This window comes from Erpetoichthys calabaricus (assembly GCF_900747795.2).
Source record: "Erpetoichthys calabaricus chromosome 1 unlocalized genomic scaffold, fErpCal1.3 SUPER_1_unloc_26, whole genome shotgun sequence".
Lineage (NCBI taxonomy): Eukaryota > Metazoa > Chordata > Cladistia > Polypteriformes > Polypteridae > Erpetoichthys > Erpetoichthys calabaricus.
The window spans coordinates 848,107-861,509 of NW_026261592.1; the positions used below are offsets into that span (position 1 = coordinate 848,107).

General features: G+C 43.6%; 1 protein-coding gene across 3 annotated transcripts in view; it reads right to left on the reverse strand.

The window, feature by feature from the left end:
• Nucleotides 1–284: 284 nt before the first annotated feature.
• LOC114643292 (NACHT, LRR and PYD domains-containing protein 3-like) overlaps nt 285–13,403 on the reverse strand; it is a 39,304-nt gene continuing 26,185 nt past the window's right edge. For 2 of the 3 annotated variants that reach the window (XM_051921830.1, XM_051921832.1), the window contains 3 exons: nt 5,557–5,733; nt 2,025–2,198; nt 285–519 (listed from right to left, as the gene is read on the reverse strand). In XM_051921830.1, coding sequence (XP_051777790.1) covers nt 420–519; nt 2,025–2,198; nt 5,557–5,733 — 451 coding nt within the window. In that variant the 3' untranslated portion in view covers nt 285–419. Of the gene's footprint in view, nt 520–2,024; nt 2,199–5,556; nt 5,734–10,465; nt 10,637–13,403 lie in introns of all 3 variants that reach the window. The other variant, XM_051921831.1, reaches the window with a different exon arrangement.

Consider the following 13,403-nt stretch of genomic DNA (forward strand, 5'->3'; position numbering starts at 1 on the left):
CAGCTTGACCTACGATGGCCCGGTGCCTGTCCAGTATTTGTCACCAATGCTAGGATTGGCCTCACTCTCCATCACCCTACAACTGGACTGCCCAACCATGTTTGCTCCTGCTGCTCCCCTCGATGGGCTTTGTGACCCCTGCTGGTTTCAGATGATAATTCTCACTGTGTTTCTCTGGCTGGTGAAACTCAGGGGCCTCTTGTCTGAACTTGTGGAGTTTAGTGACAAGTTCAGGGTGACAAGGTGGAGAAGCACAAGTGAGTTTAAAGAAGAAGCACACAGGCTGAGAAGAAGACATGGAGAGTTTATTAAATGTGGAGGAGAGCTGAGGGGATTATAAAAGAATAAAGAGAAGAATTCAGAGAGAGTGGACAGGGGGCATCATCACTGGGGTCAGTTGATCAGCATGTCCAGTCTTCTCATATGTCGATATTCACCTGCCGTCCAGTCCTGTTCAGCTCTTCCTGTAGTGACCTCAGGTTCTTCATCTCACTCTTACTGATCTCATTATAGTTCAACCTGTGAAGGACACAAGTGTGAGTTACAAACATGAGAGGAGCCCACCTCACACACTGTACTATCACAGTGACACGCCCACTCAGGTCAACTTCCCAGAATTCTCCTCATTGTCCCTAAGTCACGTGACATGTGTGTCACCCTGCTGGTCACTCAGTTCACTGTCCAGTCAGGTCATCGTCCTCTGAAGGCCTTTTGGTTTCATCTCATCTCAGTGAAGGTGTTCTAATTAAACTGGGGGTCCTTCATGGCTCCTGCTGACAGTTTTCATTTTTTATTCTCCTTCATTGTTTTTATAACATTGTTCTGTTCATTTATTATTTGTTTAATTCTGTATTATCTGTTATTTTTATTCTATTTCATTATTATTTAGTATCTCTGTGTGTGTCTTGCAGATCTCTCACGTTCCTTGTATTTTGTGGTTTGATCCCAAGATGCAGGACCACCTGCCCCCCCAACTCTCTAAAGGCTGCGGCTCATTTGACTGCTCTGGTGATTGGTGGTCTTTGTGAGTATTTTGCTCTTTTGTTTTAATTCTGATTATTGTCTTTGAACCTTTGGCTCTTGAGTTCAGATTCTCTTACAGTTTGTGCTTTTTGAATGTCGTTAGCTTTGGATTGCCTTTGGCAGCCCCTTTGGCTCTTTTGTTAATAAACCTTGTCTTTTATGAAGACCACTTGTGGACTTGTCTATGCTCCAGCTGAAGTTTTTACGGTTCTCCCTCTGGTCAGACTCACTTCACACCTCTGAGACTCTTTTTGATTTTATTTTGAATTTAAAAGCCTGAGCTCCTTTCTGAGGCCTAGTCAGGCCTGAAACCTCCTGTTTGCCTGGGGTGGGCCTGCCTGGGGGTGACATTTGTTTGGTGGGCTATTCTAGAGGCCTCACCCCTTTGTTATATTGTGCTGTTAGAGCAATCACAACAGAAGGTGGTCTGTCCAGGTGACATAGTGTTGACCCTTCTGTGGTCACTTCCTGTGTCCTGCTCTCTTAATTAATGTCCAGTCTCTCTCTTTACTATTTTCTTTCCTTCTCCTCCTCACTATCATGTCTTCTCTCATTTTCTGTCCTCTTGTTTCTTCTTGTTGTCCCCTCACCAACCTGTCCACTAACATTGGCTCTTCTCTGTCTTGTTAGTTCCAAGAGACCCCCATAACCCTGTCCACCCTCTCCTCCTGTCCACTCTGCCTGCTGTCCTGATCCTGTCACCTCTCCTCCCTGTGTCCTTGTCTCTCTGTCTGTTCACCTTTTCTGCTCTTCTTTTTCTCAGCTTATCTCACACTCCTCCTCTTTGTTGTTCTCCTTCTGTCATCTCTCATTATCTTTGTTGTCCTCCCTGTCTGTCATCTCCATCCAGCTCCACTTGTCCACTGCTCTTTGCCCTTGTCATCCCACTGCCTTTCTTTCTCCTTCCTTCAGTCAGTCCATGTGGTGTCCTGTGATCAGTCCGTCGATCAGGTGGTCAGCTGTGACTTCATAACCCCACACACCTCACCCTGTTTACTCACCACAGTGTCTTTAATTTACAGTTTGGGGTCCAAAGACCCTCACCCAGCTGGTGAGCTCCTGAATCTCCCAGTTTGTTGTTGCTCAGGGTCAGTTCAGTTAACTGTGAGTGTGGAGAAGAGAGGACTGAGGAGAGAGATGAGGAACATCCGGAGGTGAGACCACATAACTCCAGGCTGTGGAGATAAAGAAAGAGAAGTGAGGACATGAGGAGGGATAGACAGACAGACAGAAGGCCACAGAGCTCAAAGGCTCAATGACTGCTGGCATTTTTACTTTTACTGAGCCTGTTAGAACCCGAGACCACCGCTGTTCTTATAAGTAAGGCACCAAACACCTGAGAGGGTCTCCTGCCTTCATGCTGTACTGACAGATGAGAAGTCATTGAAACGGACACACGGACATTAATATTGGAGATGAACCTCAAAGAAATGAGCAGCGTCCTGCACTTGAGAGGCCACATGGACTTTTAGAAGGTGAAAATGGGGTGGGTTGACAAAGTGGGATTTCTTTGTGTCATTCAGGACTCAGGATGTGTAGACATTTTGTCTGATTTGTAGGACATCATGCAAAGACAACTGTTAGACATTCTGGTCACTGCAGAGCTTAACACTCAGCTGTTTGTCATGATGGACTCTCCTCATGTCACAGTAATTAGATGATGACGATGACACTCTGTTGGTTTAGAAGGACAAACACTGGGCCTGATTTTAGGAGTGATGACATAATGGAAATGGAGAACAAGACTGACATGTGACACTTCTGTCCTTGGCCACTCAGAAATCTCATACTGACCGGTGACATTGTCCAGCTGACCTTTGTCCACTAAACACATCAGTGGTGTTGAGCACAGTTTTCCTATTCCTTCTACTAATTTGTAATAAAGCAGGAGGACGAGCTTCAAATGCACTGTCAGCGTCACAAAGTCCAGTCCAGAGGGCACAGAGGTGGTCTGAGTGGACTGTGAAGAGACCCCCATGACTGCTGACCACTGCTGTCCATTCACATCTGTGCCCATAAGTGATTTGATCAAAATGACAGCAAAGGAAATCCACAACACTTTATCAGCTGACTTCACAGGACATGTGGGGGTCAAAGGAGTGACATGTTTGTGTCCTCAGTTTGAATTTGTCACAAGAGCAGCTCATTTCTTTATGTCCTGGCTTTTCAGCTGTATTGACTGTATTAGCTGGGCACCACATCTGATATCTCACTATTGGCTCACTGCTCTAGAAGTTTTATTTTGTATTGTTTTTGTTATGGGTCACTTCAAACATGTTATCCTATCAACATAAGTCATGTCACTTTATTTTATTTTACTTTAATGATATGTCACTTTAGTATTTGTCACATTAATGTTATGTTTAATATCATGTGCCACCTGTCACTTTGATAGTTGTATTATTGGCACAATTCTCACTGCACTGGCATTATTGTATGTAAAAACAACAAAAGTTTCTATGCCACCTAAAACTGACATCTCCTCTGCTTACCATTTCAGTTCTCCTGAGCAAGCCAAGAGACCACCGACAAGGGCAGTCATCCTTCACATCGGCTTCTGCCCCAGCCACCTTAGCTGGTCACCGCTGAGGACCCCAAACTCAGCTTGTGTTCCCAGCACAATCCCATGGCCTTCAGCAGGGTGCCTCGTGAGACCTTCTCCTTTCTCCTAACGCCATCCCTCAGCCTTCAGCAGAAGCCCACTCGGTGCAGTTGGTCACTCTTGCTCCTTGGGCACACTATATGTTTTGAACTTACCCCGTGAGTGCCATGAGCTCACTCCTCTCACAGCCACTTCTTGACCTCCACTCCACTGCATCAGATCTACCACAATTCTGCATTTACTTTATTTCTCATTTAACCTCTGTCTCCATCTTTTCATTTCTCTTTCCTGTTCAGTTTTGTTCTTGACTATCCTGCTCAGCTCGTTTTAAACTCACATGGGTGCAGGTGTCTAATTCCACACCCCAGAACAATAATGAGGACACTGGCTGAACCACACGTGTCTGCAGGTGTAAAGTGCGCTCCGCCAATTCACCACCAACACTCCAGGGCTGCTCTGCTCCCCAACAATACCACATCCACCTACGCCCTCTGAGTCCACCATTTTAATTTAAAAACCTGCACACAACCACTGACCCCTGACATGTGTCACCACACAGCTTTGTATTTAGTAGTAAAGAGAATCACGCAGTGACCAGAGTGACCAGTGGAGCACAGGACTAGTGTGACAGGTGTCCTTAGTGACGTCAAATTATTCACATCTCCAGTCGACTGTTTGATTGTCTGCTGGCATTTAGGAAGACCCTGACTGACTGAAATGATAAAAGAAGGATTTGTGAGGCAGAGGGTTTGGACCTGTGATGACATCAGTGAAGACCATGTGTGTATAAAAATATCAAAAAGGCGCTATATACTGGAATATTGAGAAAGTCATGTGACAGCCTACACTTATCATGTGGTGAGATTCTTGTTTTAATGTCCCACAAGAGACACAAGTGTGAGTTACAAACACAAGAGGGTGCCACTCCTCACACTGGAGTATCTCACTGACACTCCCACTGAGGTCACCTTCCCAGAATCCTCTCAGTGTCTCTGGACGTCTACTGCACATGATGTGTGTGTCCACCTGTTCGGTCACTAAGCCCACTGACAGATATATGTCGATGTCCTGTGTAGACCTGGGGGTCATGTCTTGTAGAATGATGTCGGCCTGTTCAGTCCACTTGGCTATAATGGCGGTCACTTCCTGTGTCTCCCACCTTTCTGTCCACACTGTCTTCAGTCCTAATCCTCTCCTCCCTGTTACCTTCTCTTTCTGTGTATGGCTGGCTGGTCATTTCTACTGCTGCTGTCCACTTTTCCTCCTGTTCCTCTGTCTGTCCTCCTCTCTCTCCTTCTCCTTATCCTCTGCCTTGTCCTCCTCGTTTATTCATCCTTTTCTTCATTCTGTTCATCTCCTTCTCTTGTCTCTCCTTATCTTTGCTCTTCTATTCTTCTTGTCCTTATCTGTCACTCTAGTCCAGCTCTAGATGTCCACTCCACTTTGTCTTCTGTCACTTTAGTTGGCTTTTCTCTTCACACTAACTGTGTTTCACGTCCTTATTCTGTTTTAGTGATTTTTAACAAAATTTACTGAGAACATCAGAGGAGTGTAAGGGGGAAACTGACAATGGAGGACAGGAACAAGTACGAGATTAAAATAAAGAATGGACAGCGTGGGCTTGTGGGACAAGAAATAAAACAACAATCTGGACAGAGAGGATGAGGAGAGTGACCAGTGTGGTGGAGGGGCTCAGGGTCACAATGCTGTCTTTATGAATTGAATTATTAAAGGAAATCTGCAGTTGTGTCACCTCACGTCCATCTGTCTGTCCATAAGGGACAATGCAGTCTGTCCTGATTAAACACAGCGTTTGTGTTGTGGGAGTGGAAAAGTCAGAGTCATAATGTGACAAGAAATAAAATTCATGAGACACACACACACACGCACACACACAGACACATACACACAGACACTTGTTGTTCACTTACTTCAGTTTCGCTAATTTGCAGTTTTCACTCCTCAGCCCCTCACACAGCTGATGCACTCCTGAATCCTCCATGTTGTTGTTTTCACTCAGGTTCAGTTCAGTCAGTCGTGAGTGTGGAGCAGAAAGAGCTGAGGAGAGAGCTGAGCAACATCTGGAGGTGAGACGACAACGAGACAGGCTGTGGAGAAGAAGAGAGAGAAGTGAGGACATGAGGAGAGACAGACAGACAGACAGACAGAAGGACAAACAACACAAAGGTTCAATGGCCACTTGTATTCTGACTTTTCACTGAAGTGCAGTGTGAACACGAGACCACTGCCATTCCTATAAAGTAAGGCGCTATATACATGACAGGGTCTCCTGCCATCATGCTGGACTGACTGGTGCCAAATCATTCAGACTGACATGTGGACATCAACACTGGATAAGAACGTCACAGACATGAGACCGACGGTGTCCTGCACTCAGGTGACCAGTTGGACTTGTCACAGGTGACCACGGGTTGAGGATGACAAACTGGAATTCTGGTCTGTCATTTACCACTCAGGACTGGCAGCTCTAGTGGTGACCAGCAGCAGGTCTGTTCCTCTCTGTCTTTGTTAAAGTTTATTTATTAGTTGTGATTGATTTTAATGATAGGTTCATTTTCTGAACAGAAATAAAGGAATATATGTGTCCCTGAAGTGTTATGGAGTCTCCTCTTTTATTTGTTTGTATTATTTTGGTGATACTTTTTCACTTCACTTGCTGTCGTCCCGATGCGTCTTCTGTTCACCTGAGTGATTCAGTTCAGTCAAATATAAATACAAAATGGGAGACACTGAGCTACAGGAGGAGACAACTGAAGAGCATTTAGGGGTTTATTTTAGGTTTTATTTTATTTTTTTATAAAAAATTTATTTATTTATTTATTTTATTTTTTATTTTTTTATTTTAGGGTTTATTTATTTTAGGGGTTTATGTTGACATAAAATTTTCATTGTCTAAGTAATGTACAGAAGCAATCAAAAAGATAATTTAAATTTGAGGTTATATCATAAAAACTCCTCAGTACAAGAAAGACATAACAGCACTTGAAGATATGAAGAGCAGAGCAACCAAGTGCATTATGGGATGTCATCATCAAGTTCTTCCATGTGAACCCTGAATACCACGAGGACTGACTGAGGTCATTAATGTTAGGTAGAATGCCTAGAGTGGGCTGGGTGGTCTCATGGCCTCGGATCCCCTGTAGATTTTCTTTTTTTCCTGCCGTCTGGAGTTTTATTGTATTTTCTGTCCTCCCTTGTCATCGGACCTTACTTTTATTAATGTTAATTAGTGTTCCCTAATTTTAATTCTTATTTATTTTGTCTTTTTTCTCTTTCTTTACTTTGAGCTCCATTATTTGTATGAAAATATGCTCTAGAAATAAATGTTGCTAGGCAGGTTTTGAGTCAAGTCTTAAATTTAAAGTCCCAAAGAAGTCATAATGTGTTTTACACCAAACTCACATTTGCTATTTTTTAAATTTACAGGAATCATTTATTACATTTATTGTTACATTTCCAAACTATCAACTCCATGTTAATACAAAGATGAAGAAAAATGAAGTGCAAATAAACATGTAATGAGAATCAATTCTCAAAGTGCCGCTGAATACAACAATACAAGCAGTACAAACAAATGAGCGGCCAGTTCTATGTATTGTCACACATGTGTGCCCACCTGGAGATGACCTTCCTGTCTCTGTGAGGTAAGTGATACCACTCTGAGACGAGAGGGGGCGCTCACACTGACTGTCTCTCCTTATCCACCTGCAGCTCTGAGAAGAAACCAAATGAGGGGAACTGACTCAGCCACAGTGCCCAGAGCTGCCCCTGTCCTTCTGGGTGGGACTCTTGAAATGCTGCCGGCCCCCCAGAGGATGGAGTCAGCTGTTCGACCTGTGAGCTCAACATGAAGCAAGCGCCATCGTGTTCACACAACTGCAAAGTCAATTTGTCTATTTGGCTGAAAAGGTGTGTTTTGTTGGGCCATCGCGTCCACTTTTGTTTTGTTTCATTTGACTTCATTAAAGGGGGACACCCAGTTGGTGCCCCGACATTACAAAGCAACTTGTGCAGGTCTGTCCTCCAGTCACCATATCATCAGACCAATATTGTCTGTTTGGATTATGTGTATTGTCCTTAATGATGTCCATTATATCTGTTCACGTTGTAATTATCTATCACTTTATATAAATTGAGCAAGTGGGGTAGCTTGAAGAAGAGAGATGGTGAGTGTATTGACAAGCTGATCAGGTGAGCAGGATCTGTGGCTGGAATGGAAATGGACTCTCTGGTGACGGTGGCAGAGAGATGGACACTGTGCAAGCTGCTATCTGTTATGGACAATGAACATCACCCACTATACACCACCATAATAAATCAGAGGAGTTTGTTTAGCGGTAGGCTGCTATCACAGAACTGCAATATGGACAGATACCAGAGATGTTTAGTCCTCAGAGCAATTAGACTCTTTAACTCTTCATAACAGGGGGTGGTGGTTGAGTTCTGGGCCTGACGCTCCTTCTCTCCTCCTAAGCTGTATTGACTGTATTAGCTGGGCACCACATCTGATATCTCACTATTGGCTCGCTGCTCTAGAAGTTTTTTGTTTTTTTTTGTTATGGGTCACTTCTAACATGTTATCCTATCAGCATAAGTCATGTCACTTTATTTTATTTTACTTTAATGATATGTCACTTTAGTATTTGTCACATTAATATTATGCTTAATATCATGTGCCACCTGTCACTTTGATAGTAGTATTATTGGCACAATTCTCACTGCACTGGCATTATTGTATGTAAAAACAATAAGAGTTTCTGTGCCACCTAAAACTGACATCTCCTCTGATTACCATTTAAGTTCTCCTCAGCAAGCCAGGAGACCACCGGCAAGGGCAGTCATCCTTCACATCGGCTTCTGCCCCAGCCACCTTAGCTGGTCACCGTTGACGACCCCAAACTCAGCTTGTGTTCCCACCACAATCCCATGGCCTTCAGCAGGGTGCCTCGTGAGACCTTCTCCTTTATCCTAACGCCGTCCCTCAGCCTTCAGCAGAAGCCCACTCAGTGCAGTTGGTCACTGTTGCTCTCTGGGCACACAGTATGTTTTGACCTTACCCCTTGAGTGCCATGTGCTCACTCCTCTCACAGCCACTTCTTGACCGCCACTCCACTGCATCAACTCAGCCACAATTCTGTATTTATTTCTCATTTAACCTCCATCTCCATCTTTTCATTTGTCTCATTTTAAACTCACTGTGCTGCAGGTGTCTAATTCCACACCCCAGAACACTAATGAGGACACTGGCTGAACCACACGTGTCTGCAGGTGTAAAGTGCGCTCCGCCAATTCACCACCAACACTCCAGGGCTGCTCTGCTCCCCCACACTACCACATCCACCTACGCCCCTCTGAGTCCACCATTTTAATTTAAAAACCTGCACACAACCACTGACCACTGACATGTGTCACTACACAGCTTTGTATTTAGTAGTAAAGAGAATCACGCAGTGACCAGAGTGACCAGTGGGGCACAGGACTAGTGTGACAGGTGTCCTTAGTGACGTCAAATTATTCACATCTCCAGTCGGCTATTTGATTGTCTGCTGGCATTTAGGAAGAACCTGACTGACTGAAATGACAAAAGGAGGATTTGTGAGGCAGAGGGTTTGGACCTGTGATGACATCAGTGAAGACCATGTGTGTATAAAAATATCAAAAAGGCGCTATATACTGGACTATTGAGAAAGTAATGTGACAGCCTACACTGATCATGTCGTGAGATTCTTGTTTTAATGTCCCACAAGAGACACAAGTGTGAGTTACAAACACAAGAGGGCGCCACTCCTCACACTGGAGTATCTCACTGACACTCCAACTGAGGTCACCTTCCCAGAATTCTCTCAGTGTCTCTGGATGTCTACTGCACATGATGTGTGTGTCCACCTGTCGGTCACTAAGCCCACTGACAGATATATGTCGATGTCCTGTGTAGACTTGGGGGTCATGTCTTGTAGAATGATGTCGGCCTGTTCAGTCCACTTGGCTATAATGGCGGTCACTTCCTGTGTCTCCCACCTTTCTGTCCACACTGCCTTCAGTCCTAATCCTCTCCTCCCTATGACCTTCTCTTTCTATGTATGGCTGGCTGGTCATTTCTACTGCTTCTGTCCACCTTTCCTCCTGTTCCTCTGTCTGTACTCCTCTCTCTCCTTCTTCTTATCCTCTGCCTTTTCCTCCTCTTTTATTCATCCTTTTCTTCATTCTGTTCATCTCCTTCTCTTGTCTCTCCTTATCTTTGCTGTTCTATTCTCCTTGTTCTTATCTGTCACTCCAGTTCATCTCTAACTGTCCACTCCTCTTTGTCATCTGTCACTTTAGTCGTCTCTTCTCCTCAAACTGACTGTGTTTCTCCTCCTTATTCTATTTTAGTGATTTTAACAAACTTTAGTGAGGACATCAGAGGAGTGTAAGGAGGAAAGTGACAATGGAGGACAGGGACAAGTATGAGATTAAAATAAAGAATGGACAGCGTGGGCTTGTGGGACAAGAAATAAAACAACAGTCTGGACAGAAAGGATGAGGAGAGTGACCAGTGTGGTGGAGGGGCTCAGGGTCACAATGCTGTCTTTATGAATTGAATTATTAAAGGAAATCTGCAGTTGTGTCACCTCACGTCCATCTGTCTGTCCATAAGGGACATTGCAGTCTGTCCTGATTAAACACAGCGTTTGTGTTGTGGGAGTGGAAAAGTCAGAGCCAAAATGTGACAAGAAATAAAATTCATGAGACACACACACACACACACACACACACACACACACACACACACACACACACACACACACACACACACACACACACTTGTTGTTCACTTACTTCAGTTTCTCTAATTTGCAGATTTCACTCAGCCCCTCAAACAGCTGATCCACTCCTGAATCCTCCATTTTGTTGTCGCTCAGGTTCAGTTCAGTCAGTCGTGAGTGTGGAGCAGAAAGAGCTGAGGAGAGAGCTGAGCAACATCTGGAGGTGAGAAGACAAAGAGACAGGCTGTGGAGAAGAAGAGAGAGAAGTGAGGACATGAGGAGAGACAGACAGACAGACAGACTGAAGGACACACAACACAAAGGTTCAATGGCCACTTGTATTCTGACTTTTCACTGAACTGCAGTGTGAACACGAGACCACTGCCATTCTTATAAAGTAAGGCACTATATACCTGACAGGGTCTCCTGCCATCACGCTGGACTGACTGGTGCCAAGTCATTCAGACTGACATGCGGACGTCAATACTGGATAAGAACCTCACAGACATGAGACTGACGGCGTCCTGCACTCATGTGACCAGATGGACTTGACACAGGTGACCATGGGGTGAGGATGATAAACTGGAATTCTTTTCTGTCATTTAATACTCAGGACTGGCAGCTCTAGTGGTGACCAGCAGCAGGTCTGTTTGTGTCTGTGTATGTCAAAGTTTGTATTTTAGTAATTGGTTCATTTTTTGAACTGGAATAAAGGAATATACAGTATGTGTCCCAGAAGTGTTATGGAGTCTCCTCTTTTATTTGTTTGTATTATTTTTGTGATACTTTTTCACTTCACTTGCTGTCATCCCGATGCGTCTTCTATTCACCTGAGTGATTCAGTTCAGCCAAATATAAATACAAAATGGGAGACACTGAGCTACAGGAGGAGACCTCTGAAGAGCATTTAGGGGTTTATTTTGACACAACATTTTCTTTGTCTAATTAAAGTACAGAAGCAATTAAAAAGATAATATAAAATGTGAGGCTATATCATAAAAACTGTTGAATTTAAATCAAGGGACATTATACTCTTACTTTATAATACACCAGTGAGAGCACATCTGGAGTACTGAGTGCAGTTCTGGTCTCCTCAGTACCAGAAAGACATAACAGCACTTGAAGATATGAAGAGCAGAGCAACCAAGTGCATTATGGGACCGTCATCATCAAGTTCTTCCATGTGTACCCTGAATACCACGAGGACTGACTGAGGTCACTGATGTTAGGTAGAATGCCTAGAGGGGGCTGGGTGGTCTCTTGGCCTCGGACCTCCTGCAGATTTTACTTTTTTTTCCAGCTGTCTGGAGTTGTTTTTTTTATTTTTCTGTCCTTCCTGGCCATCGGACCTTACTTTTATTAATTTTAGTTATTGTTCCCTAATTTTAATTCTTATTTATTTTGTCTTTTTCATATTTCTTCATCATGTAAAGAACTTTGAGCTCCATTATTTATATGAAAATATGCTCTAGAAATAAATGTTGTTAGGCAGGTTTTGAGTCAAGTCTTAATTTTCAAGTCCCAAAGAAGTCATAATGTGTTTTACACCAAATTTACATTTGCTATTTCTTAAATTTACAGGAATCATTTATTAAATTTATTGTTACATTTCCAAACTATCAACTCCATGTTAATACAAAGATGAACAAAAATGAAGTGCAAATAAACATGTAATGAGAATCAATTCTCAAAGTGCTGCTGAATACAACAATACAAGCAGTGCAAACAAATGAGCGGCCAGTTCTATGTATTGTCACACATGTGTGCCCACCTGGAGATGACCTTCCTGTCTCTGTGAGGTAAGTGATACCACTCTGAGACGAGAGGGGGGCGCTCACACTGACTGTCTCTCCTTATCCACCTGCAGCTCTGAGAAGAAACCAAATGAGGGGAACTGACTCAGCCACAGTGCCCAGAGCTGCCCCTGTCCTTCTGGGTGGGACTCTTGAAAAGCTGCTGGCCCCCCAGAGGATGGAGTCTGCTGTTTGACCCGTGAACTCAACATGAAGCAAGCGCCATCGTGTTCACACAACTGCAAAGTAAATTTGTCTATTGGGCTGTAAAGGTGTGTTTTTGTTGGCCATCGCGTCCACTTTTGTTTTGTTTCATTTGACTTCATTAAAGGGGGACACCCAGTTGGTGCCCCGACATTACAAAGCAACTTGTGCAGGTCTGTCCTCCAGTCACCATATCAGCAGAGCAATATTGTCTGTTTGGATTATGTGTATTGTCCTTAATGATGTCCTTTATATCTGTTCACCGTTGTAATTATCTATCACGTTATATTTAGTGAGCAAGTGGGGTAGCTTGAAGAAGAGAGATGGTGAGCGTATTGACAAGCTGATCAGGTGAGCAGGATCTGTGGCTGGCATGAAAATGGACTCTCTGGTGATGGTGGCAGAGAGAAGGACACTGTGCAAGCTGCTATCTATTATGCACAATGAACATCACCCACTATACACCACCATAATTAATTAGACGAGTTTGTTTAGCGGTAGGCTGCTATCACAGAACTGCAATATGGACAGATACCAGAGATCTTTAGTCCTCAGAGCCATTAGACTCTTTAACTCTTCATAACAGGGGGTGGTGGTTGAGTTCTGGGCCTGACGCTCCTTCTCTCCTCCTAAGCTGTATTGACTGTATTAGCTGGGCACCACATCTGATATCTCACTATTGGCTCACAGCTCTAGAAGTTTTATTTTGTTTATTTTTGTTATGGTCACTTCAAACATGTTATCCTATCAACATAAGTCATGTCACTTTATTTCATTTTACTTTAATGATATGTCACTTTACTTTTTGTCACAATAATATTATGTTTAATATCATGTGCCACCTGTCACTTTGATAGTAGTATTATTGGCACAATTCTCACTGCACTGGCATTATTGTATGTAAAAACAACAAGAGTTTCTGTGCCACCTAAAACTGGCATCTCCTCTGCTTACCATTTAAGTTCTCCTCAGCAAGCCAAGAGACCACCGGCAAGGGCAGTCATCCTTCACATC